Source organism: Narcine bancroftii, chromosome 4 (genome assembly GCF_036971445.1).
Source record: "Narcine bancroftii isolate sNarBan1 chromosome 4, sNarBan1.hap1, whole genome shotgun sequence".
Taxonomy (NCBI): domain Eukaryota; kingdom Metazoa; phylum Chordata; class Chondrichthyes; order Torpediniformes; family Narcinidae; genus Narcine; species Narcine bancroftii.
Window position 1 is genome coordinate 96,999,334 of NC_091472.1, and position 24,031 is coordinate 97,023,364.

The following is a 24,031-nucleotide window of genomic DNA, read 5'->3' on the forward strand; positions in this document are numbered from 1 at the left end:
ACTGGGACCTTTTTTGGGGGAGATGTGACCTGTACAGTAAGGACGGGTTACACTTAAATCCCAGGGGGACCAGAATCCTGGTAGAGGTATTTGCTAGGGCTACTCAGGATCCTTTAAACTAGAATGGTTGGGGGGAGGGAACAAAATAGTACAGAGCAGTAAGGAGAAGGTTAGAATGCAAACAAAGAAAGTTTGTAGTAAGTATTTGAATATGGATGGGCAGGTGATAGAGAAGGGAAATGCTCTGGAAGAAGATGAAGGGCAATTGGCAGGAAAAGTAAATAATGTTGTTCTTAAAGATGAGGGAAAACAGGGATTAAAAATTGGGAAATCTCTGAAATTCATATATTTTAATGCCAGGAGTATTGTAAAAAAGGTGGATGAGCTGAAGGTGTGGATTGATACTTGGAAGTATGATGTGGTAGCGATTAGTGAGACGTGGTTGCAGGAGGGATGTGATTGGCAACTGAATATCCCTGGGTTTCGTTGTTTTAGGTGTGATAGAGTCGGAGGGGCAAGAGGAGGTGGGGTTGCATTGCTTGTCAGGGAAAATATTACAGCGGTGCCTAGGAAGGATAGATTAGAGGGCACATCCACAGAGGCTATTTGGGTGGAACTGAGGAGTAGGAAAGGAGAGGTTACACTTGTAGGGGTGTATTATAGACCACCCGGAGGGGACCGAGACCTAGAGGAGCAAATCTGTAGGGAGATAGTAGATATTTGTGATAAGCACAGGGTTGTAATTATGGGAGATTTTAATTTTCCACATATAGATTGGGAAACACATTCTGTGAAAGGACTGGATGGGTTAGAGTTTGTGAAATGTGTGCAAGATAGTTTTTTTACAACAATATGTAGAGGTGCCGACCAGAGAAGGAGCAGTGTTAGATCTACTTTTGGCAAATGGGATGGGTCAAGTGACGGAGGTTAGTGTTGGCGAGCACTTCGGGTCCAGTGATCATAATGCCATCAGCTTCAATGTCATTATGGAAAGAGAGAAATCAGGGCCAAGGATTGAGGTTTTTGATTGGGGAAAAGCTAGATTTGAACAGATGCGAAAGGACTTGCAGGGTGTGAATTGGGACAATTTGTTTTATGGGCAGGATGTAGTAGAGAGATGGAAGTCTTTTAAAGATCAGATTTTGAGAGTGCAAAAGCTTTATGTTCCTGTTAGGTTAAAAGGAGGGGCAAAAGGTTTGAGAGAGCCGTGGTTTTCAAGGAATATTGGAAACTTGGTTCGAAGAAAAAGGGAGGCGTACATTAGATATAAGAAGCATGGAGTTAAGGAGATGTTTGAAAGATACATTGAATGTAAGAGGAATCTTAAGAGAGGAATTAGGAAAGCTAAAAGAAGGTACGAGAAAACTATGGCAAGCAGGGTGAAAACTAATCCAAAAGAGTTCTACAAATATGTTAATGGTAAGAGGAAAGCTAGAGACAAAATTGGTCCCTTAGAAAATCAGAGCGGAAAACTGTGTGTGGAGCCTAGAGAAATGGGGGAGATATTGAACAGTTTCTTTTCTTCGGTATTCACTAAGGAGAAGGATATTGGGAGATGTGAGATAAAAAAAAGCAAATTGGGTAAATATGGGGAATATAGAGATTACAAAAGGTGTAGTTTTAAGGCTTTTGAAGAATATAAAGGTGGATAAGTCTCCGGGACCAGACGGGATCTTCCCCAGGACATTGAGAGAAGTGAAGGAGGAAATAGCAGAGGCTCTGGCGGTAATTTTCCAAATGTCATTAGATATGGGGATAGTGCCGGAGGATTGGCGCATTGCGCATGTGGTTCCGTTATTTAAAAAGGGTTCAAGGAGGAAGCCTGGCAACTATCGGCCTGTAAGTTTGACGTCTGTGGTAGGTAAATTAATGGAGAAAATTCTTAGAGATAGTACTTATAAACATCTGGATAGACAGGGTCTGATCAGGAGCACTCAACATGGATTTGTGGGTGGAAGGTCATGTTTGACCAATCTGATTGAATTTTTTGAAGAGGTGAATAGGAATGTGGATGAGGGTAGCGCAGTGGATGTTGTCTATATGGACTTCAGTAAGGCCTTCGATAAGGTACCACATGGAAGGTTAGTTAGGAAGGTGCAGTCTTTAGGTATAAATTTTAAGATAGTCAAATGGATTGAACATTGGCTGAAAGGGAGAGGCCAGAGAGTGGTAGTGGATAATTGTCTGTCAGGTTGGAGGCCGGTGACCAGTGGTGTGCCTCAAGGATCTGTATTGGGCCCATTGTTGTTCGTTATATACATTAATGATCTAGATGATGGGGTGGTAAATTGGATTAGTAAATATGCAGACGATACTAAGATAGGTGGAATAGTGGATAATGAAGAAGATTTTCAAGGATTGCAGAGGGATTTGGGCTGCTTAGAAAAGTGGGCTGAAAAATGGCAGATGGAATTTAATGCTGATAAGTGTGAGGTGCTTCATTTTGGTAAGAAGAATCAGAATAGGACATACGTGGTAAATGGGAGAGCATTGAGGAATACAGAAGAGCAGAAAGATTTAGGAGTGACGGTACATCGTTCCCTGAAGGTAGAAACTCACGTGAATAGGGTGGTGAAGAAGGCTTTTAGTATGCTGGCCTTTATCAATCATTGCATGGAATATAGGAGTTGGGAGGTGATGTTGAGATTGTGCGGCCTAATTTGGAGTTCTGTGTGCAGTTCTGGTCGCCTAATTATAGGAAGGATATAAACAGAGTGGAGAGAGTGGTGCAGAGAAGGTTTACCAGAATGTTACCTGGGTTTAAGCATCTAGAGTATAGGGAGAGATTGGACAGATTAGGTCTTTATTCTTTGGAGCGTAGAAGGTTGAGAGGGAATTTGATAGAAGTATTTAAGATTATGAAAGGGATAGACAGAGTGGATGTGGATAGACTATTTCCGTTAAGAGGAGGAAAGATTAAAACAAGAGGACATGAGTTAAGAATTAAGGGGCAGAGGTTTAGAGGTAACATGAGGGGGAACTTCTTTACTCAGAGAGTGGTAGCCGTGTGGAATGATCTTCCGGGAGAAATAGTGGCGGCAGAGTCAATTGTATTATTTAAGAAAAGGTTGGACAGGTATATGGATGAGAAGAAGATGGAGGGTTATGGGCATTGTGCAGGGAGGTGGGACTAGAAAGGGGTGTTTGGTTCGGTGCGGACTAGAAGTGCCTAATGGCCTGTTTCCGTGCTGTAATTGTTATGTTATGTTATATATGTTATGCATTCAAAACCAAAATAAAAGTTGCTTCAGCCATCTGCGCAGCAACTTCCTCCATGGTATGCATTGGATGGTGTGGTCGTTTTAAAGCTATATTGAGGTCTCTCAGATCTCCTGTCTGTCATTTTTTTTTTAGCAGCATCATGGAGGACACCCACTTGATGGGCTCGAAGACTGGGGTAATCACCTCCAGTACATCCTGTCCAGCTTGGCCTTAACCCTGTCCTTCATTGCTATCATTATACGGCGTGCCAGATTAACCAAGGCCCTCACTCTGGGTCAAGCCGCATGGAGTACGTCACTGGCAGTTTTCCCAGTTCTTTCATAAAAAGGTCACAGTATTTTGAAAAGATTCTGCGTGTCAGATCATCTTCGGCCAGACTTATCTGGTGTCCCTCTCTGCTAAATGAAATAAGACCCATGTTCATGCTTGTGCTCAGGCCCAGCAGAGGCAGGACGTTTTCTTGGACTATGAAAAAAGTTAGCATGTTCAGCTGTCCTGAACATAGCACCGCTGTCGCACTATGCCATCAATTCTCATTTGCTGCCCCCGTGTGCCACTAGACTTGTGGACTTGGAGTAAGGTATGTCCTGTTCTGACTTCCTCAGTAGGTTGGATGTTCTTTGTGACATGACACTGCACTTGGCTCCAGTGTCAACTTTCATGTCTGTTGATTTACCATTGATCTTCATTGTTACAAATGCTTTATTATTCCTTCTGATTCTTGTTGGACCTCCTGCCATCTGCAGAGTCAATCCATCAACGTAATACTCTTCATCCGAGTTGGTTTCTCCTTGCTCAGGTTCCAATTGGTTAATCATCCTTCTGTATCTGGGTCTCAGGGAGAGTTGCTGCCTAGCTCTGCAGCATCTGCTGAAAAGGTTCCATTTCTGGCATGCTCTGCCTGCTGGCCAACTGCCGGGCACATCTCTCGTCTTGCCACATGATTGCCACCACAGTTGACATGCTTTGTCCTGGGTGAGAGTGTAGCAGGGCTTGGTTGGCTTCGTCGTCTTCTGGCTTCCAGCCACTGCTTGTTTGCAGGTCCCGTCTGGACTGCGTCTATGCCCGTGGCTTGCTACCGTGGAGGGACTAGCTTTCTGCTGTTCTCTTCCGTGGTTTCATAAGGCAGACACTTGGAGATATCTTTTAAGAGTGTTAGTTCATTGTCATGCAGCAGTGCCTTTCTCATGCCTTCGTCACAGATGCCACAGTCCATCTGATCTTAATCAACTCATAAGAGAGCGTCCTGAAGTCACAGGTCCTTGCCCTGATTTTTAGGTCGCTGACATACGATTCAATCAACTCGCCAGGCCTCTGGTTTCTGGTATTAAGTCTGTGCCTTTCCATTGTTAAGTTCTTTTGCAGATTGCACATTTCTTGAAACTCTCTTTTTAAACCTTGGGGTCCTCTCTTGACGCAGCAGGGCTGATAACAATACCCCCTTCACGCACCTCGTTTTCATATACAAATGACCTTTCTCTTTCGATGGCCTTAGAACCAGCTAAATTTAGTAAAATGTATTCATTGACTCGGGCAGACTTATTACTATAAGTAGTTCATTACTACCGTGATGAAAATGTTGCATTCTTGTTAGAATATGCGCCAATTCTCAGCCACATTGCCTTCAAACACAAGCAGGTCGTGCCTTCTGAATCAGTCTGCCATTATGGTGCATTCAGAAATGTGTTGCAAACATGGCGTTGCTCACTCACTTTTCACTTGAAGGCTTCAGGTTCAGATTTCTGACACCATGTTTGTTGAGGCATCGAATAACCAGACAACAAAGTGGCAACTCTGATGAATGCTTTACTGTTAAATTCAACAAATACAATGTATAACAGGAGCCCCTAGAAATGGCATCCACCAGCAGCCAAGCTCAGTTTACAACAGGCGGTGTTGCTCAGATGGAGGGATGTTGCCCTGTCTAATCATGCTCAATGACTACATGACATCATGTCGTATTTAAATTTAGAGAAGATTAGATGCTCAAATTCTGATTTGAACTCAAATTTTCAAATACTGTAGGGACCTTTTTAGAATTATCTTTATAATCTTTGATTTGTTATGAAGGTAGAAGCATTGACTAATGAGGTAATTTATCACTTTGATAAGAATTCTGACTTCTTTTTGGCCAAACAGTTTCTTTCTTGGTAGTGGGTTTAGATTTTCCTTTTTTAAAATAAAATATCAATACAATATAATCTATTTGATCATAATGTGGGGTACCTTGGATGAAATATGATTTAAGTGTAATGTATCTTTTTGACTTTTAACATATATCTGTATGTATTCTGTATTTTTGGATTTGAAATTTTGATGTTAATAAAAATATTGAAAAAGAAACCTCTTTTCTAAATTTTTAATTTAAATACTTCACTATGAACCACTTCAATTATATATATATGTGCAAACATTCATCATTAAAATATAGTGATATTTTTCCCCCTTCCCCACCTTGTAAGTTAAAGCAAAAATAAAAGAAAAATAAACAATAAAAGAATACAAAAGAGAAAAAAAGTGTCAACTTAAATTAACTGTAAAATTACTAGCAAATAGATAAATAGATTATGTACCGAAATTAGTAAAATTAGATCCAACAGGATTTGTTAAAAATGGAAGAGCAGCAGATAATGTCTGTAAATTTATTAATTTAATCCACACAGCACAAATAAATAAGACACTAACTCTCGCAGTAACTCTAGATGCCAAGAAAGCTGTTGATAAGGAGGAATGGAATTATCTATTTAAAGTACTACAAAAATGCAAATTACCCCAAAAATGTATTAATTGGATTAGAGTATTGTATAATGGACTTTTGGCAAAAGTAATAACAAATGGACACATTTCAGATCACTTTAAATTGAATAGGTCAACCAGACAGGGATGTCTACTATCACCTTCCCTGTTTGCTTTGGCCATAAAACCATTGGCAGAATTGATAAGGAGGGAACCCAGGATAAAGGAAATAAAAGTAAAAGAGGAAGAATTTAAAATTAGCTTGTTTGCAAATGACATTATAGTATATTTAACAGACCCAAATTAATCAATAAAAAATTTATATATAAAATTGAAGGAACATGGAGAAATATCAGGATACAAGGCTAATATCAATAAAAGTGAAATGAACAAACTCGATTATACAAAATATAGAAAGGAATCCCCTTTTAAATGGCAATCACAGGCTATATGTTACCTTGGTATCAGAAAAAGGAACCTCGAGGGACAGCGCGAAACTTAATTTTGAAAGGCACAGATTAATAATGGATCCATGATATCGCCTTTGTAAATTTTGGCAAGACTTTCACCAAGGTCCCACATGGCAGAGTGGCTGATAAAGTAAAAGTACACAAGAACCTCCAGAGAAGCCAAAATTGACTCAGTGAAACAAAGACCTCTGCCTTTTCCATGGCAAGGTTGAGGGCCAACACAACCAAGAGGGGAAACACCTCGATTTCTGCCTGGGTAGTATACAATCCAATGATATAAACACTGAATATTGTGATAGAAGATGACCCTCGCCTCCTGTACATTTTTCTCTATTCCTGACCCACCTATTTTTGTTCCCCCTCCCTTCCAGAGCCTAACACATTTTCATCCCCTACTCCATCTGGTCCCACCTGCCCATCACCTCTCTACTAATGGTTTGCATCAGCATATCAGATTCCAGCATTGCTTGCCTTTGTGCTTCTGCTCATCACCCACCTGCAGCCGTCTTCATCGTCCTTCCCTCCCTCCATCTGGCTCCGTCTGCCATTTCCTGCCTCCCCCTCTCTTTGTCTGCTTCTGTCAAACACCAGTTTCGCTCTCTCCCAATACCATTACCCCCCCACCCAGCTACAACTGTCCATCATTCTTCACCCACCAACAAATGACCTTTACACACCTCACCATCTCCACTTTATATTGCCCATCTATCTTCCTTCTCCATTCAGTCAATGCCGGGTCTCAACCCAAATGTCAACAATTCCTTCCCAACCCACACCAAGAAGACTGAGTCACTCCAGCAGTTTAGTTTTCGCTTTCGTACAACAGCTGTAATTTAAGTTGCAAAGAGGGTGGTGAGTGACTATGACTGGAAAGAAGGATAGCAAAACAGGTAATGAAGAAATTTAGAAGGGACAATATTCAAATGACTGTGATATTGTAAAATGAAAATTGGGAAATATGCTGGTTAAATAATCAGTATTTTCAGCAGAATCTAGATATGCCAAGGATACTAACAATGAATTTGAGACTTAAAGTGAACATAATCAGAGAGGAACAAAGAAAAAATATGGCAAAATGACAAAAGACCTGTTTATAGCCTGGATTTTAAAAGAAATGAAGAACACAGCAGATCATAACTAAGATCTTCCAAAATGTTCTTGATTTGGGATGAGATTCTTTTGAGTTGAAAATTCTTCATTTCACTCATTAAGAATATCTAAGTGGCATGATTAGCAAAACAGTTAGTGCAATGCTATTAGAGCTTCAGTGACCTGGGTTCAAATCTGCTGCTGTCTGTAAAGACACACTGTCTGTGTGGGTTTCCTCTGTGTACTTCAGTTTCCTCCCACCCTTTAAAACGTACAGAGTTGGAGGTTAATTGGAATAATTGGGTGGCACGGGCTCATGAGCCGGATAGGGCTGCTACCGTGCTATATGTCAGAATAAAAAATATTAATATTGAGAAAGCAAGTACATTTGGAAAGGACAAAGCTGATTGAATAATAGTTGCTATCTTCAAGCTAATACTGTCTACTTTGTATGCTCAGGATTGTGTGTGAATTAAATTGCAATGACAAAAAAAACCTGCAACAAATGCATTTATTACTGGCATATCTGTGTTCAAATTTCAAATTTAAAAAAGGACGATTTGTGGATTCAGAATATGCAAACTAAGGTTGAATTTAACCAAAATGAAAATGTTTACAATTTGATATACTTTGGTGGTTACCTCTCAATTCCCATAAACTTTTATTTTATAATGTCTCCATTATGATCATATTCCTCCAAATGGTGCCTCTACAGTGAAATGTTTATCTGATCCCCTAGCCTTTGCTTTATCAAGAAGTAGCTAAAAGCACTAAATTGCGTAGATTGATAGGTTCTTGTGTTGTAAGGGTATCAAACATTAAGGAAAAGGCAGGACAATGTGTTTAGAGGGAAAACAACACCAACCATGATTTAAATGGCAAAGTAGACTCAATAGGCCGAATTGCCTAATTCTGCTCCCACGTTTTGGAGTAACTAGTATTTACTGGAAACTTGCTTCTGTGAAGATGAGTTCATCATGAGGATATTGAGGTAGCTGAACATCAACATCAATGCAAATATTTCATATTTGCCATAAGCTTTCACTTGATGAGCCAGACCATCTTTGAAAATGGGGATATTCATGAAACCTATTCAGAATTTGCAACCAGAAAGTTTTGAGGAGGACCTTGCAAGCCCAATTCGGCTGTGGGAGAACTGAACAGCTTCGATTCTATTAGTTAGCTGTGAGATTGCAGACTCTTTTTACAATTTACTGTACCTTATTGGTGAAGCATTTTCACTTGGCCAATGCCTCATTAGTCTTAAACATGAGTTGCCAGATTCTCCACTGAATAAATCTGATGCATTGCAGTGACACAAGTAGTTAAAAAAAGACAAACCATGAAGTTATAGATTGTTGGAAAGCACATTACTGTTGCTAGTGATAGTCCACAGTGAGTTATGGATGTCTTTTTTAGCTGTCAGTTCTGTTTTGAGGCTCTCCAACTAATTTGATTGTAGTGCCATACAATCCATTAAGACATCCTCAATGCAAAGACAGGATTTTGACTCCACAAGAATAATGCATGGTCACTTGTACCAATGTTGTTGTGGACAAATGTATCTGCAAATGGTCTGGGGAAGACAAGGCCAGGTAGATTTATCTCATTTCTGATTTATCTCATTTATCTCATTTCTGACCAACAACAGACCCTGTCTGGTGCAACACCATTCAAGTCTCAAACCAGTTTACTTAGTGGTGGTGCTACCATATGATGATGCATTGAAGTTCCCCATCAAGATTAGATTATGCTCTTGCCAATTTTGGTAGTCCCTCAAGTGGTGCTCAACAATGAAGAGCACAGATTCATCAGAATGCTAGACAATCAGGTCTTCCTGCCAACCACAAGGCTTCATGGGAAGAGACTTGAGAAATTCAGGAGCAATTCCCTTCCATTATATGCTGGGTCTTGGGGATCTGTTCTGCTGATGTTTCAGGACATAGCTTGGAATCGTGATGGAAGAGGCTTTCATATTGCCCGTCAGGTGAAATTCTGAGGATGACCATCTATTTTCAATGGAAGCCCTAGAGCTCTCCTGGGGCCACAGCACATTTAAGTAAAAGCCAGGTATTCTTCTTTCCTCATTTAACAAATATCTGTGTTTTTTTTCCTGTAGTCAGTAGGAGAGTACGAAATAAACCAAAACTTGACTGCTTCACAGGGAAGAGGGCCCGTAAACTTTGAGCAGAGTTCTGGGGATGAGGAGGGCATAGCTGTAAAAAGGTTCAGAACGGCTGGGGAAAACTATTCCTCAATTAGTCTGCAGGCACCAATCATCAATTTAATGACTAGTGCCCAAATACATTCCATGAGGATTTTACAAAGTCAACAGAGTGCACCAAGAGCAAAATCTGACCCTGACCAAGACCATAGATTTCCTCTCATAAAGGACATTAGTGAAAGCAGATTAGCTAGTTTGGAAGATGATGACGGCAATGATTTTGCCATCAGTTATTTCCCCCATTTACTCTCCTGGGTCTCATTGGGTTCAGTTGATTTCTGCCTTTGAGAGTTAGCTGCATCATCACCGTACTTTGACATGATCCTTCCATTTATATTTTTATCTTCACTGCAGATATTTTTCAAATCTAGTTAAATGATCATCTGACAGTACTTGTACAGCAGTGTTTCTCTGGATCATGGGTCACACAAACACACACAATACACAGTAGTGTATTGATATAATTTAAGATATAATTTAAAATAAATCTTTTTAAAAAATTTTAGGATGCTTACTTACTCCACTACAGGACATGGTCAATCTCACAGCCTGCAGGAAGAAGCTATTTCCCACCCTGGTAATCCTGATTTTGATGCTCCTGTACCTCCTTCTTCTTGGTAGTGGGTCAAAGAAATTGTGTGCTGGATGGAAAGAGTCCTCTATAATTCTTTGACCCCCATTTAAGCATCGCTCCCAGTAAATGTCATCAATTGAGGAAAAGGAGACCCCAGTGATCTTGGCTATTTTTATGATATCCTCTGTATTGACTTCCAGTCCGATGTTTTGCAGCTGCCAAAAAGGACACTTTCAATCATGGTGGTGTAAAATGGGGAAGTGCAGGCACTATGGCACCTTCCTGACTTCTGTCGTTATCATCATCAGAAGGAGATTTTGTTCACCATTTCCAAGATACAGACTGCATGGCTTGAGGTAATTTTCTTGGCAAATTTGCAGTCTTCCCACAGAATATTCTGTTGATCTACCAGTCTACATCACCATCTGTTATTCATTCTTCAATGATGTGCTCCACCTTTTCCTGTCCTAAGGTTTTAAATATCATTTGATCGTTACTCTTTCCTGGGTGCTCACTCCTAATCATCACCATCTCAATCTTGCTTTCAATTTAACCTAGCAAAATTCATTTGCATACTGCCATGCTACTAAGACAGAAGTATTACTTCACTAAAAATTCTCAATCACGCCGAAGCAAGGGAAGGTAGAAAGGCTCATTGTGCCAAAGTTTTCATGAAACAAAAGACAAGAAGTGGGAGGAGTACCTATAATATTCAGGCATCCTCAATGAAGATTTCTAAAGTTTTTAAGAACACAATAGAATCTTGAAATGGAATAATCCCATCAGATGACAAAAAGAGATGTCAATTAAATAGTACTCTAAAAATGTCCCATTCCAACAAGGACAATTATGCTTTTATCTGATGAAAACAATAATCCTCAGCAGGCAACAAATCTATATTCAGATGACTTCCTAAAAAAAATCCCTCACCTCCCTAAATAAGATTGAGGAAACCTTCCGCAATTCAACCAGTGGCAAAGTGCAATGTGACAACTGATGGTAACTTTACTATAGAATGGTTTCTGATGTTTAGCTTGCTTAATGTGTAATTTTAACGCTGTCTGAAAAGCAATTGATTTGCACTCAAATGTTTTCCTTCAAGTTTTCTTGGCCAACATGTTAAATTTTGAGACTGAATCACTACTCTCTTCAGGTCAATTTGTTAGTAGTTTTAAAATATGACAGTTAACCAATGAAAAATATTGTACCCTAAATGCAAAGGATGAAAACAATATTCTCCTCTTGCCAGAGGTTCAAACATTAGGTGTCCTGACGTTCAAAATATTGACATTTATCAGCTGTCTCTTTCAATTTAATCAACTGTCAAAAACAATTCTCAAGTGACTATTCATACAAAGCTACAAATTCTAATCAAGTTGGCAAACACTGCCATTTATTAAGACAAAATAAAGCTGTCCGAACAATTAGTACAAGTGCACAATATACAGATATATAATCACATGCAACATGACAATGATAATCATTAGCACCAGAAAATGCATTTAGAATTTCCTAGAACTGCATTCAGCCTTTACATTGTATAAAGGTGGAATGAATGCACAAGGGCAAGAATAAAACTTAAAAGATGGCCCCCGGAAACACATCCAGCTCTCGTCAGATGTAAAAATGAATTTAATAATATTAAAAATGCATCACCTCAATTTTCATGCCAAGATAAATATAGGTTGAAAAACTTGAAAAACCTCCTTACTCTTTTTCCAAATTCACAGGATAGTTTCCATCTTCACAACTCCATTTATTCTTAATACAACGATCATTTTGGACTGCTGTTCTATCCAAAGCTGTAATAAAAACAGATAAAAATGCAACACATTCATTCTTTAATATCCATGCTACTAGGTAGAAAATATTATTCCAAAGATGAAATTTACAACATTACATAGAAACATAGAAGATAGGAGCAGGAGTAGGTCATTTGACCCTTCGAGCCTGCTCCGCCATTCAACGAGATCATGGCTGATCTTAAAGTTCAGTACCCCGTCCCCGCCTTCTCTCCGAAACCTTTAATACCCTTATACTGAAGAAATAGATCTAATTCCCTCTTAAATAGATTTAATGAACCTGCCTCTACTGCCCTCTGTGGCAATGAATTCCACAGATTCACCACCCTCTGGGTATAGAAATTCCTCCTCATCTCGGTCCTAAATGGTTTGCCTATTATCCTCAAACCATGGCCCCGGGTTCTGGATTTTCCCATCATTGGAAACATTCCATCTGCATCCATTCTGTCCAGTCCTGCCAGAATTTTATACGTCTCTATGAGATCCCCTCTCAATCTTCTAAACTCCAGCGAGTACAATCCCAATTTGCGCAATCTTTCCTCATAAGTCATTCCTGCCATTCCAGGTATCAGCCTGGTGAATCGCCTCTGCACTCCCTCCATTGCAAGAACATCCTTCCTTAGATAAGGTGACCAAAACTGCACACAATACTCCAGGTGTGGTCTCACCAAGGCCCTGTACAGCTGCAGTAAGGTATCCTTGTTCCTATACTCAAACCCTCTTGATATGAAGGCCACCATACCATTTGCCTTTTTAACCGCCTGCTGTACCTGCATGCTCGCCTTCAGAGACTGGTGTACAAGTACCCCTAGGTCTCTCTGCACTTCCCCATCTCTTAATCTATTGCCATTCAAATAGTAATCTGCCCTCCGGTTTGTATTACCAAAGTGGATAACTTCACATTTATCCACATTGTAGTGCATTTGCTATGTATCTGCCCAGTCCCTCAATTTATCCAAATCACACTGGAGCTTCCTGACCCCCTCTTCCATGCACACAACCCCTCCTAGCTTAGTGTCATCTGCAAATTGGGAGATATTACATCCAATCCCCTCATCCAGATCATTAATGTAAATTGTGAACAGCTGGGGTCCCAGTACAGATCCCTGTGGCACCCCACTGGTCACGCCTGCCACTCAGAAAATGAGCCATTTATCCCAACTCTCTGTCTTCTACCTGCCAGCCAGTTCTCAATCCACATCAATACTTTGCCCCCAATTCCATGAGCCTTGATTTTGGAAGCCAGTCGTTTATGCGGGACCTTATCGAAGGCCTTTTGGAAGTCCAGGTACACCACATCCACTGGCTCTCCCCCATCTATTTTACCTGTCACCATCTCAAAGAATTCCAATAGATTTCTCAAGCACGATTTACCTTTTGTAAATCCATGTTGACTCCCAAGACACTTCATACTTGAATTAAAAACAAGAGGTTGATTGAGGAAGAGATAGGACCACTCAAAGACAATGGAGGGAATTTATGCTTGATGTCAGAGGAAGTGGGCAAGGGATATGGAATCCATATTCACCAAGGTGATGGGCATGATAGGGAGCAATAGAGTGGAGAATCTAATGTTACAGCATTTTGAGATCAAGAAAGTGATGGTGCTGTGCCTTTAAAGAGCACTGAGGTGGATAAGTCTCAGGGCCTGATTGGATATATCCCAGGCTATTGAAAAGCCAAGTGGGGAGATTGTTGGGAAAATGACAAAGATCTTTGCATTCTCAGTAGCAACAGTCCAGGTCCAGGAGACTGGAGATGAGAAAATGTGCCTTTGTTTAAGAAGGTAAATATAGATAATCCATGAAAATATAGCCAATGAACATCAAATCAGGGAAACTATTTTTGGATCCTTAGGGAAATTATTTATGCACATTTGCAAAGGCATGGTCAGATGAAGGACAATCAGCATGGCTTTGTATGGGGCAGGTCATGTCTTTCAAATCTTTTTTTTTGAGTCAGTGACAAGATTGGTTGATGAGGCAGTGGATGTTGTCTACTTGGACTTTATTAAGACATTTGACAAATTCCCTCAATGGTAGGCTGATAAAGATGCATAGGATTCGCAGTGATTGATAATTTTGATGTAGAATTAGCAGGCCGTAGAAGAAAGGGTAGTGGTAGAAAGGTGTTATTTTGGCTGAAGGCCCATGACTCACATCTTCCATAGGAATTGGTGTTGGGATCCTTGTTATTTGTCTTAAATGTAGAAGTAGGTGGCTAGGTTAGCAAGTATGCAGATGATTCGGATGGATGGAGCTACAGACAATCACACTCAACACTGGCATGCGTAAGGAATGCCTACTAAAACCCAAACTATATTCCCTCTATACCCACAACTGTACAGCTGAATATAGTTCCATCTCTAATTTCAAGTTCACCAATGTCACCACATTTGTAGGCTGGTTATTAAACAATGATGATATGGAACACATGAAGGGGATTGAAAGATCAGTGGCATGGTGCCAACTAACAACTTCTTTCATTCAATGTCACTAACACAAAGATGATCTTTGACTTGGGCGAGAGAACATAGACCATATCCCTGTCCACTTCAATGGTACTGTGGAAAAGGTAGATAGCTTCAGGTTCTTAGGCATAAACATTTCCAATCTCATGCCCTGGATAAATCATGTTAATGCAATAATCAAGAAAGCACACCAATCCCTCTACTTTCTTAGAAGTCCAAGGAAGTTTGACATCTCCCCTTTGTCCCTCATCAACTTCTGAAGGTGCACCATCAAAAGCATTGATGTGTGCATCTCAGCATGGTACAGGAACTGCTCTGCTCAAGATTGTAAGAAGCTGCAAAAAGTAGCAAATGCAGCTCAACATTATGCAAACCTCCCTCCCCTCCAAGGACTCCATCTATATCTCCTGCTACCTAGAAATGCAGCCAATGAAGGACCCATCACAACCTAGACACCACTCTTTTCTCTTTCCTCCCATCAGGGAGAAGACTCTAGATCAGTGCTTCTCAACCTTTTTCTTTCCACTCACATACCACCTTAAGTATTCCCTATGCCACTGGTGCTCTGTGATTAGTAAGGGATTGCTTAAGGTGGTAAGTGGGTAGAAAGAAAAAGTTTGAAAACCACTGTTTTAATCGTACCCAATTGACTTCTTGCGTGCACAATTTCATAATTCCAAAGGAAATGGGCCAATGACAATTTTTCTCAAGCAAAATATTTCAGTAACAATTGGGTCTAGAGCAGTGATTCTCTTCCCACTCACATACCGCCTTAAGTAATCCCTTACTAATCACAGAGTACTGACGGCATAGGGATTACTTAAGGTGGCATATGAGTGCAAAGAAAAAGGTTGAGAACCACTGTTTTAGAGTGCGAAATTACACACCTTCAGAAATTAAGACAGTTTCTTCCCCACATCCATCAGGTTCCTGAATGAATGCCACGGAAGTGCCATCGAGGTGCCTTGGCTGGTAAAATTTGATTTTTCTTTGTAATTTTATCATTGTGCTTATTCTTCTATCTTACAGGGCCGTATGCATGGTAGAGTTAACCTGTTAGACGAGTCACAAAATGAACTAGTGAAAAATAAACTTAAATAGGGCAAAGGGATGTCAAAAATACAACAAGATTATAGATCAGTTGCAGATAGAGTTCAATTCGATCAAGTGTGAGAATCTGCACTTTGGGAGGACAAATGCAAGGCCAATGAATACAGTTAATGTCAGGGGTAGGAGAAAGGATGGTTTAAAAAAGGAATATGGTTTGATTGCCTTCATTGGGCATGGAATATAAAAGTAAAGAGTATTGTGCACAATTCTGATCACTGACATGAATGGTGTGCAGGCTTTGAAAAGAGTACATAAGAGATTAACCAGGATTTTACCCAAGTTCGAGGGTATGGGAAGAGGTTGGATCATCCATCTGAAGCATTAGAGGTTGAGCAGAGGCCAAATCGGGATATAAATTATGAGAGGCATTAAGAGGATAGACAGTTGGAAAAAATTTTTCTGGGATAAAAACATTAAATACAAGACGACAAATTTAAGTTGACAGAAGTTTAATGGAGATGTGGGGGAAAATATACAATGAGTTGGAGCTGCTGGAACGAGATGTCAGGAGTAATAGTGGAGGCAAATATGAAAATAAGTATTTAAGAGGCTTTTAGATTGATACTTGAATATGCAGGGATAAAGAGATATAAATCACATCCAAAGAGTTCTAGTTTAATTTAGGTATCACATTTAGCATGGACCATGGACCAAAGGACCTATTCCTGTGCTCCACTGTTCTATGTTCTATAAAAAGTTGATTCTCATACAACCCATTGGATTGGAGACCTTAACTCATATTGTCAAATGTAGCACCTCTCTAGATACATTTCCAATTTGAGGTGCCAATTTTATTCTGATAAATGCAGAACATTTGCTGCAATTGCAAGTGTTCTTTCTTTTTCAATCTTTTTATTTAACATAAAATAGTAAACAATACACGAGGAGAATACAGAATCAAGTCAAAACAGAAACATCAATATATTGCAATACATAATACAGCATATAACATGTTGAACAATATTATCCTTTTCTCCTCAATTTAGAATATTCAAAAGAAAGAAAAATTATTGTTAAACCCCATCAAACCTACCAAATTAAAAAAAACAGCAAAAAGTGTTGAGAAAACTGAGCAATATTAAACTACCCATCCACAAGCAACTACTTCCCAACCACAGTGAAATTGAGCTTATCCATTAATAAATTTTGACCAAAGAGCTAATTATGGACTTCTGGACGAAGGGTAGTGCTTACTCCATCTCAACAGTGGAGTTCATGGACAACCAAGTTCCCAGGGTAAACATCACTTGTGACTGGTCTTGGTCCACCCACATCAATGCAATGGCCAAGAAAGCATCAGAACCTCTACTACTTCAGAAACCTGAGGAAATATGCCAGATCACAAGCATCTGTTAATAACCTCTACAGGTGCACCACTGAAAGCATTCTATCTGAATGCTTGCTCTTCCCAAGAATGCAAGAAACTGCAGATGTTAACATTGTTACTAATTTATTGATGCAAGAAACAAGATTACATGAATGCTAGAATCTGGAGCAAAAAAAAATGAACTACTAGAACAGCAATGATCAACCTTTTTCTTTCCCCTCACATACTAATTTAAGATTTCTCTATGCCACAGGTAATCTGCGAGATTGCTTAAAGTGGTATGTGGGTGGAAAGAAAGTTTGAAAACCACTGTTGTAATCATCCCTAATTGACTTGTTATGTGCACAATTTCATAACTCCAAAGGAAATGGGCCAATGACAATTTTTCTCAAAAAAAATATTTCAGTTACAATTAGGTCTAGAGCAGATATTCTTAACCTTCCCTTCCCACTCACATACCACCTGAAGCAATCCTTTTCTAATTACGAGCATCTATGGCATAGGGATTACTTAAAGTGGTATGATGAGTGGAAAGAAAAGGTTGAGAGCCACTTTACTAGAAGAACTCAGCAGATCCAGCATTAAGACTGCAGAAGGCAGGGACCAGAGAGAGAAGAGGAATGACAGTTCATATACAGGTTTTGGAAGAAGGATGGGACATGAGAAGGAAGGTAATAGGTAGAATCCTGTGGAAAGGGGAATGATGGGCAGATGAAGCCAGATGCTGGGAGAGGGACGGAAAAATTAGGGACTCTAGCTGATGGCCGATGGAGTAACTTTTGGTGTTGCTCCTGAACAACTAACCTTTCTTCTCCTCCACCCTCCACCCCCCACCCCCCCAACAACTATATAAATCTGTAAAAGCTATTCTTTGTGGGAATCTTTTTAATTTCCCTCCAAGTGGCAGACTTGTGAAGTGGAAAGTCCATTCCTGAACTGATGCAAGGAAAAAAAAATGGAAAAAGTTCCAAATCAGAAGCTTCAAAATTGGTTGAACAAATTCTCACAAGATTGGAAGCCAAGACTGATAAATTGAACTTGGGTGTTGCACAGCACTGGATCAGAAAATTACAAAGTTTCAAGGGTGCTTTGAAGATTTAGAAAAATAATGTAACAAGCTTTCAACGGACTATCAAAACCAGTCGGAACGTATTTTTTTTGGAAAAAAAAAAGTTGATGTTTTTACAGAATAGCTTTGAGACTGCAGCTGACTTGCAAAAATATAAGCATCAAGCTATTGAACTAGATTGCAGAAACCAGAGAAAGAATTTACATATTTTTGGACTTTCTGAAGTATTTAAACCTAGGACTCAATTAAATTCTTTACAGACATGCTGTATGAGTTGTTTAAAGGAGTTTTGAGTACACCTTGAATTTTGTATCGGGCACATCATGCTCAGAGGTCAAAATCCCCACCCGAAGTTTAACCTCGACCTGTTATTCTCTGCCTGCACTATTTTTAAATCTCTATTCATATTGTGGAAGATTACACCCCTGAATCTTGGCAAAAAGGATGAAATTTAAAGTAGTCAAAATGGTTTACTACTTTGGATCAAGGTTGAAAGTTTCTGAAGAAGGTGTATCTACAACCTACATAAATTGTTTCCTGGTTATGAGATATCATCGCTTAAGTTACTTTTGGATTCATTCCTTTCTTTCTGCATTTTTTCACTTTCTCTTTTGTTTAAATAAAAAGTAATAGGAGATTTCTCTTTTTTTAAAAAAAAACATACATATACAGTTTAATTTTATAGGTTGTTCCCTTTGGTTATTTTTCTTATTAATTAATGGTTGATAAAGTCTTGGATTAATTTCTAGACAGCTAATCTTGCTATTTGATGGCTTGTTGCACTAAATTCAGTTTTGTCTATAACAAGTAGGAACAAATATAACTTTTAATTCTTATATGGAGCACTCCCAGCTGGAGATAGGGGTTAAGGGATGTGTAGCTTTTGCTTGATACCCTCTTATTGGGTAGTTTTTGGGTTTGGGAGATGGGAGTCAGATTAGTTAGTTTTAGGTTTTTTTTCCTGAGCAGTTTTGAGTAGTTGTGGAACTCATCACTTGTTTCTCTGTTACAGTTCATGCTGTGCTCTATCGCCATCTCTTGACCAGCTTTCATTTTTAATTTTATTAATATTAATTTTATTAATAGTCATATGGCTATAAATACATAATTTTATTTCTTGGAAATTGAATGGCCTTAATCATCCTATCAAGCACAAAAATATATTTAATGTTTAAAAGGTTTCAGGTAATAGTATCTTTGCGCAGGAGATCTACATTCGAAAAGAAGACAAATATTTTTTTTTAATTTGCAAAGGTTTACAATTCCACCCTCTTTCTCAAGCTACAGTTAGAGGTGTCTCAATTTTTATTGATTCCAGTATTCCATTTGTCCAATTTAATACAATATCTAATATAGCTGGAAGACTTTGAATTATTACTAGTTAATTGGGAAATAAGATAGTGGTAATGGTTAATATATATGCTCCTAATAGCGATGTCCTGAAATTTTTTCATAAGGTTTTTAATTTTCTACCTAATTTGAATGAATAAATGCTGATTATGGGTGGAGATTTCAACTGTTGTTTAAATCCTTTTATTGACAGGTTCTCCGCCATTCAGACACTTCCAAATAAATCAGCTGGTTATATCAACTCTTTCCTGCTGGATTATGGTTTAGGCACTATATGGAGATTTTAGAGAGAGAGAGAGAGAGAGAGAGAGAGAGAGAGAGAGAGAGAGAGAGAGAGAGAGAGGAGAGAGAGGAGAGAGAGAGAGAGAGGAGAGAGAGAGAGAGAGAGATTTATTTTAAATTTTTAAAAAAACACACCCGAAAGAAAAGAAATTTTCCTTCTTTTCTCATGTTTACCATAAATACTCTAGAATAGATTTACTGAAGCACAACTGGTGTCTTCGAGAGGGAAATGTGAATACAATCACTGTTTCTGATCATGCACCTTCTGTTGAAATCTCTGGTGTGACTTCTGGGGTTTAACAATAGCGGATCAATGCCACTCTGTTTCCGGAGGAGAAATTAATTAGCTTTATTAAATTTCAGGTCTCTTTCTTTTTTCAGACAAACTCTACTGAAGGAATGTCCAATTTCTACAAGGACAAATAATTATTTTTGGAATATTTTATTTTTGTTCCCCCCCCCCCCCATAAATAAACCATACGTTTCAGCATAGAAGTCGACCCCTTTTTTTCAGCCTCATTTTAAGAGTTTTATGGTGTATATACTGCATATGTCAACCCCCATTTTCTGGCTGCCTGAGGTGCCCCATTGACCAACGAACAAAAGCTCGAAATGCTTCAATGGGTTATTGACCAGCATATACAAAGACTCCCATAGATCATGCAGATTGATCTGCTGGGCATTAGCTGGTGGTGATTGCTATCATGGATAATTGTTTGTCAGGCTGAAAGCTGGTAACAAGCAGTGTGCCTCAGGGTTCTGTATTGGGTCCATTGCTATTTGTCATTTACATTAGATCTGTATGATGGGTTGGTAACTTGAATTAATAATATGCAGATGATACTAAAATATGTAGAATTGTGGATAATGAAGAAGGTTCTCAAAGATTGCAAAAGATTTGGGCTGAAAGATGGCAGATGGAGTTTAATGCTGAGAAGTGTAAAGTGCTTCAGTTTGGAAGGATTAATCAAAACTGTACATACGTAGTAAATGGGAGGGTATTGAAGAATGCAGTGGTGCAATAAGATCTAGGAATAATGGCTCATCATTCCCTGAAGGTAGAATCTCATGTGGATAGGGTGGTGAAGAAGGCTTTTAGTATGCTGGCCTTTATAAATCGAAGCATAGAATAAAGGAGTTGGGAGGTGATGTTGAGACTGTTCAAGGCATTGGTAAGGTCGAATTTGGAATACTGTGTGTAGTTCTGGTCACCAAATTATAAGAAGGATATCAACAAGGTAGAGAAAGTGCAGAGAAGATTTACGAAAATGTTACCTGGGTTTCAGAATCTAGATTACAAAGAAAGATTGCACAGATTAGGTCTTTATTCCTTGGAGCATAGAAGGTTGAGAGGAGATTTGATAGAGATATTTAAGATTATGAGGGGGATAGATAGAGCTGATGGAGATTGGCTTTTTCCATTGAGGGTTGGAGAGATTAAAATAAGAGGTCATGAGTTAAAAATTAAGGGGAAAAAGTTTATAAGTAACATGTGGTGGCTGCATGGAATGAGCTTCTGACACAAGTAGGGGCGGCAGGGTCCATTTTGTCATTGAAGGAAAAATTGGATAGGTACATGGATGGGAGGGGAATGGAGGGTTATGGGCAAGGAGCGGGTAGGTGGGACTGGAGGAGAGTACTTGGCTCAGTGCAGAATAGAAGGGCCGAGATGGCCTGTTTCTATGCTGTAATTGTTATATGGCTATATCCCCGATCCGGGTGGAGAGTTGTGGGTGGCGGCCCCGGTCCGGGCACAGGGAGAGCGGCGGCAGCCTCGGCCCTGGTCCGGGCAGTATGGACCAACCTAAGAGGGGAGGCAGACCCCTCCAGCCCGGGTAAGAAACCTGCATAGGAGAAGGTCACTCCGATATAAAACCTACGACCCAAGGACCTCGCTGCCACGTCCCAGCTTGCTTGGCCACGGCACACGAACCATGGGTGTAAAGGGTGGGGCCAGTACTGCGCACACTGCACTCCACCTAAAAGCTCCTTTGCGCAGGCTTGAGGACAGGTCCACGTCCTCCCCCTCCACGTCCTCCCCCTCCACGTCCTCCCCCTCCACGTCCTCCCCCTCCACGTCCTCCCCCTCCACGTCCTTTAAATCTTCGTCCACGAAGCCAAGCCAAAGAAAGAATATCGCTATAGAACAGTGGAATGGAAAGTTGTTAAAACTGTGCAAACCAGAAGTAGAGGCCATGAAAGGATTAGGCTTACCATAATGTTATTGTGCATGGCCAACAGGACAAAGTTAAGACCCATGGTAATCTTCAAACACAAAATTAAACCGAAAATGAAATTTCCCGGTGGTAATTTTGTATATTTTCATGAAAATATTTTCATATAGATGAAAATGGTGCACAACTATGTGTGCAACAGGCGGCCAAAGAACTGAGTTTGCTGGTCTGAGATAGGTTTTGCAACCACAACTGAGAACACTAAAAGTAGGTTAGCAATTCATAATATTTACATGACGGTTATCCTGGGTGGTTTGACATCTATATTGCAATCTCTCAATGTCTGCTTGAACAAGCCATTCAAAGACCATGTGCATGAGGAATGGAATGAATATATGGATATCGAGTGCAGAAAAATTGTTTGCAAAAGGCGAGGAAATATGTGCTGCATCATGATATGCTATGTCACTTAGTACTCAATGCATGGAACAGTTAGAGACATTTAAAAAGTGTGGTACCTCTTGTACAATTGATGGCACAGAAGACGATTTATTGACACTGACGACAAAACTGAAACTGCCACATCAGATACAGACTAGGACCGATACGATGACTGCTTAAACAGTGAGAGTATGGATATTCTTGCCACCATCTTTGCTTCAGACGATGATAGCGAGTGTTTTTGAAGGATGCTAATTGTGTTGTTGTTTTCAATAAAAATCTCAATTAAAATTTTTTTTTTGGTTTTTCAAGGTTCGCCTGATTGTGTATTCGCCTGATCTTGTATTTTGAGCTGAATTTATGATCTCAAAAGTATATCCGGTGTTTAAGTTGACCCCCATTTTTAGTTTTTTTTTGGGCGACTCAATTTATATGCCGAAATATGGTGTACAAATCAAAATTGTTTATTTCTATGTGTGTGTATATATATATATGTCTTTGGCTTGGCTTCGCGGACGAAGATTTATGGAGGGGGTAAAAGTCCACGTCAGCTGCAGGCTCGTTTGTGGCTGACAAGTCCGATGCGGGACAGGCAGACACGGTTGCAGCGGCTGCAGGGGAAAATTGGTTGGTTGGGGTTCGGTGTTGGGTTTTTCCTCCTTTGCCTTTTGTCAGTGAGGTGGGCTCTGCGGTCTTCTTCAAAGGAGGTTGCTGCCCGCCAAACTGTGAGGCGCTAAGATGCACGGTTTGAGGCGTTATCAGCCCACTGGCGGTGGTCAATGTGGCAGGCACCAAGAGATTTCTTTAGGCAGTCCTTGTACCTTTTCTTTGGTGCACCTCTGTCATGGTGGCCAGTGGAGAGCTCGCCATATAACACGATCTTGGGAAGGCGATGGTCCTCCATTCTGGAGACGTGACCCATCCAGCGCAGCTGGATCTTCAGCAGCGTGGACTCGATGCTGTCGACCTCTGCCATCTCGAGTACTTCGACGTTAGGGATGAAAGCACTCCAATGGATGTTGAGGATGGAGCGGAGACAACGCTGGTGGAAGCGTTCTAGGAGCCGTAGGTGATGCCGGTAGAGGACCCATGATTCGGAGCCGAACAGGAGTGTGGGTATGACAACGGCTCTGTATACGCTTATCTTTGTGAGGTTTTTCAGTTGGTTGTTTTTCCAGACTCTTTTGTGTAGTCTTCCAAAGGCGCTATTTGCCTTGGCGAGTCTGTTGTCTATCTCATTGTCGATCCTTGCATCTGATGAAATGGTGCAGCCGAGATAGGTAAACTGGTTGACTGTTTTGAGTTTTGTGTGCCCGATGGAGATGTGGGGGGGCTGGTAGTCATGGTGGGGAGCTGGCTGATGAGGGACCTCAGTTTTCTTCAGGCTGACTTCCAGGCCAAACATTTTGGCATTTCCGCAAAGCAGGACGTCAAGCGCTGAAGAGCTGGCTCTGAATGGGCAACTAAAGCGTGTGTGTGTGTGTGTGTGTGTGTGTGTGTGTGTGTATATATATATATATACACACACACACACACACAAATAAACTTTCTTACAAAACACAACACCCCTTTCCTCCCACCACTTTACAGTATAAAGTTGGGGTTATAAATAAAGTCTTCATTGGGGAGTCACTTTTTTTTAAAGAGACAACTTTAAAAACATAATATTTGGCACCTATATAGTCCAAATA

At 40.1% G+C, this 24,031-nt stretch overlaps 1 protein-coding gene across 8 annotated transcripts in view; it reads right to left on the bottom strand.

Annotated features, from left to right (window-relative positions):
- Positions 1-24,031, bottom strand: part of senp6a (SUMO specific peptidase 6a) — a 194,197-nt gene that overhangs the window by 134,229 nt on the left and 35,937 nt on the right. For 3 of the 8 annotated variants that reach the window (XM_069932102.1, XM_069932101.1, XM_069932107.1), the window contains exons 1-2: positions 15,475-15,640; positions 12,027-12,117 (exon numbers count right to left, since the gene is read on the bottom strand). The exons of 1 other annotated variant lie outside the window; for it this stretch is intronic. In XM_069932102.1, coding sequence (XP_069788203.1) covers positions 12,027-12,117; positions 15,475-15,592 — 209 coding nt within the window. In that variant the 5' untranslated portion in view covers positions 15,593-15,640. Of the gene's footprint in view, positions 1-11,971; positions 11,991-12,026; positions 12,118-15,474; positions 15,641-24,031 lie in introns of those variants that run through there. 4 more of the 8 variants (XM_069932103.1, XM_069932110.1, XM_069932108.1 and 1 more) reach the window with 4 other exon arrangements.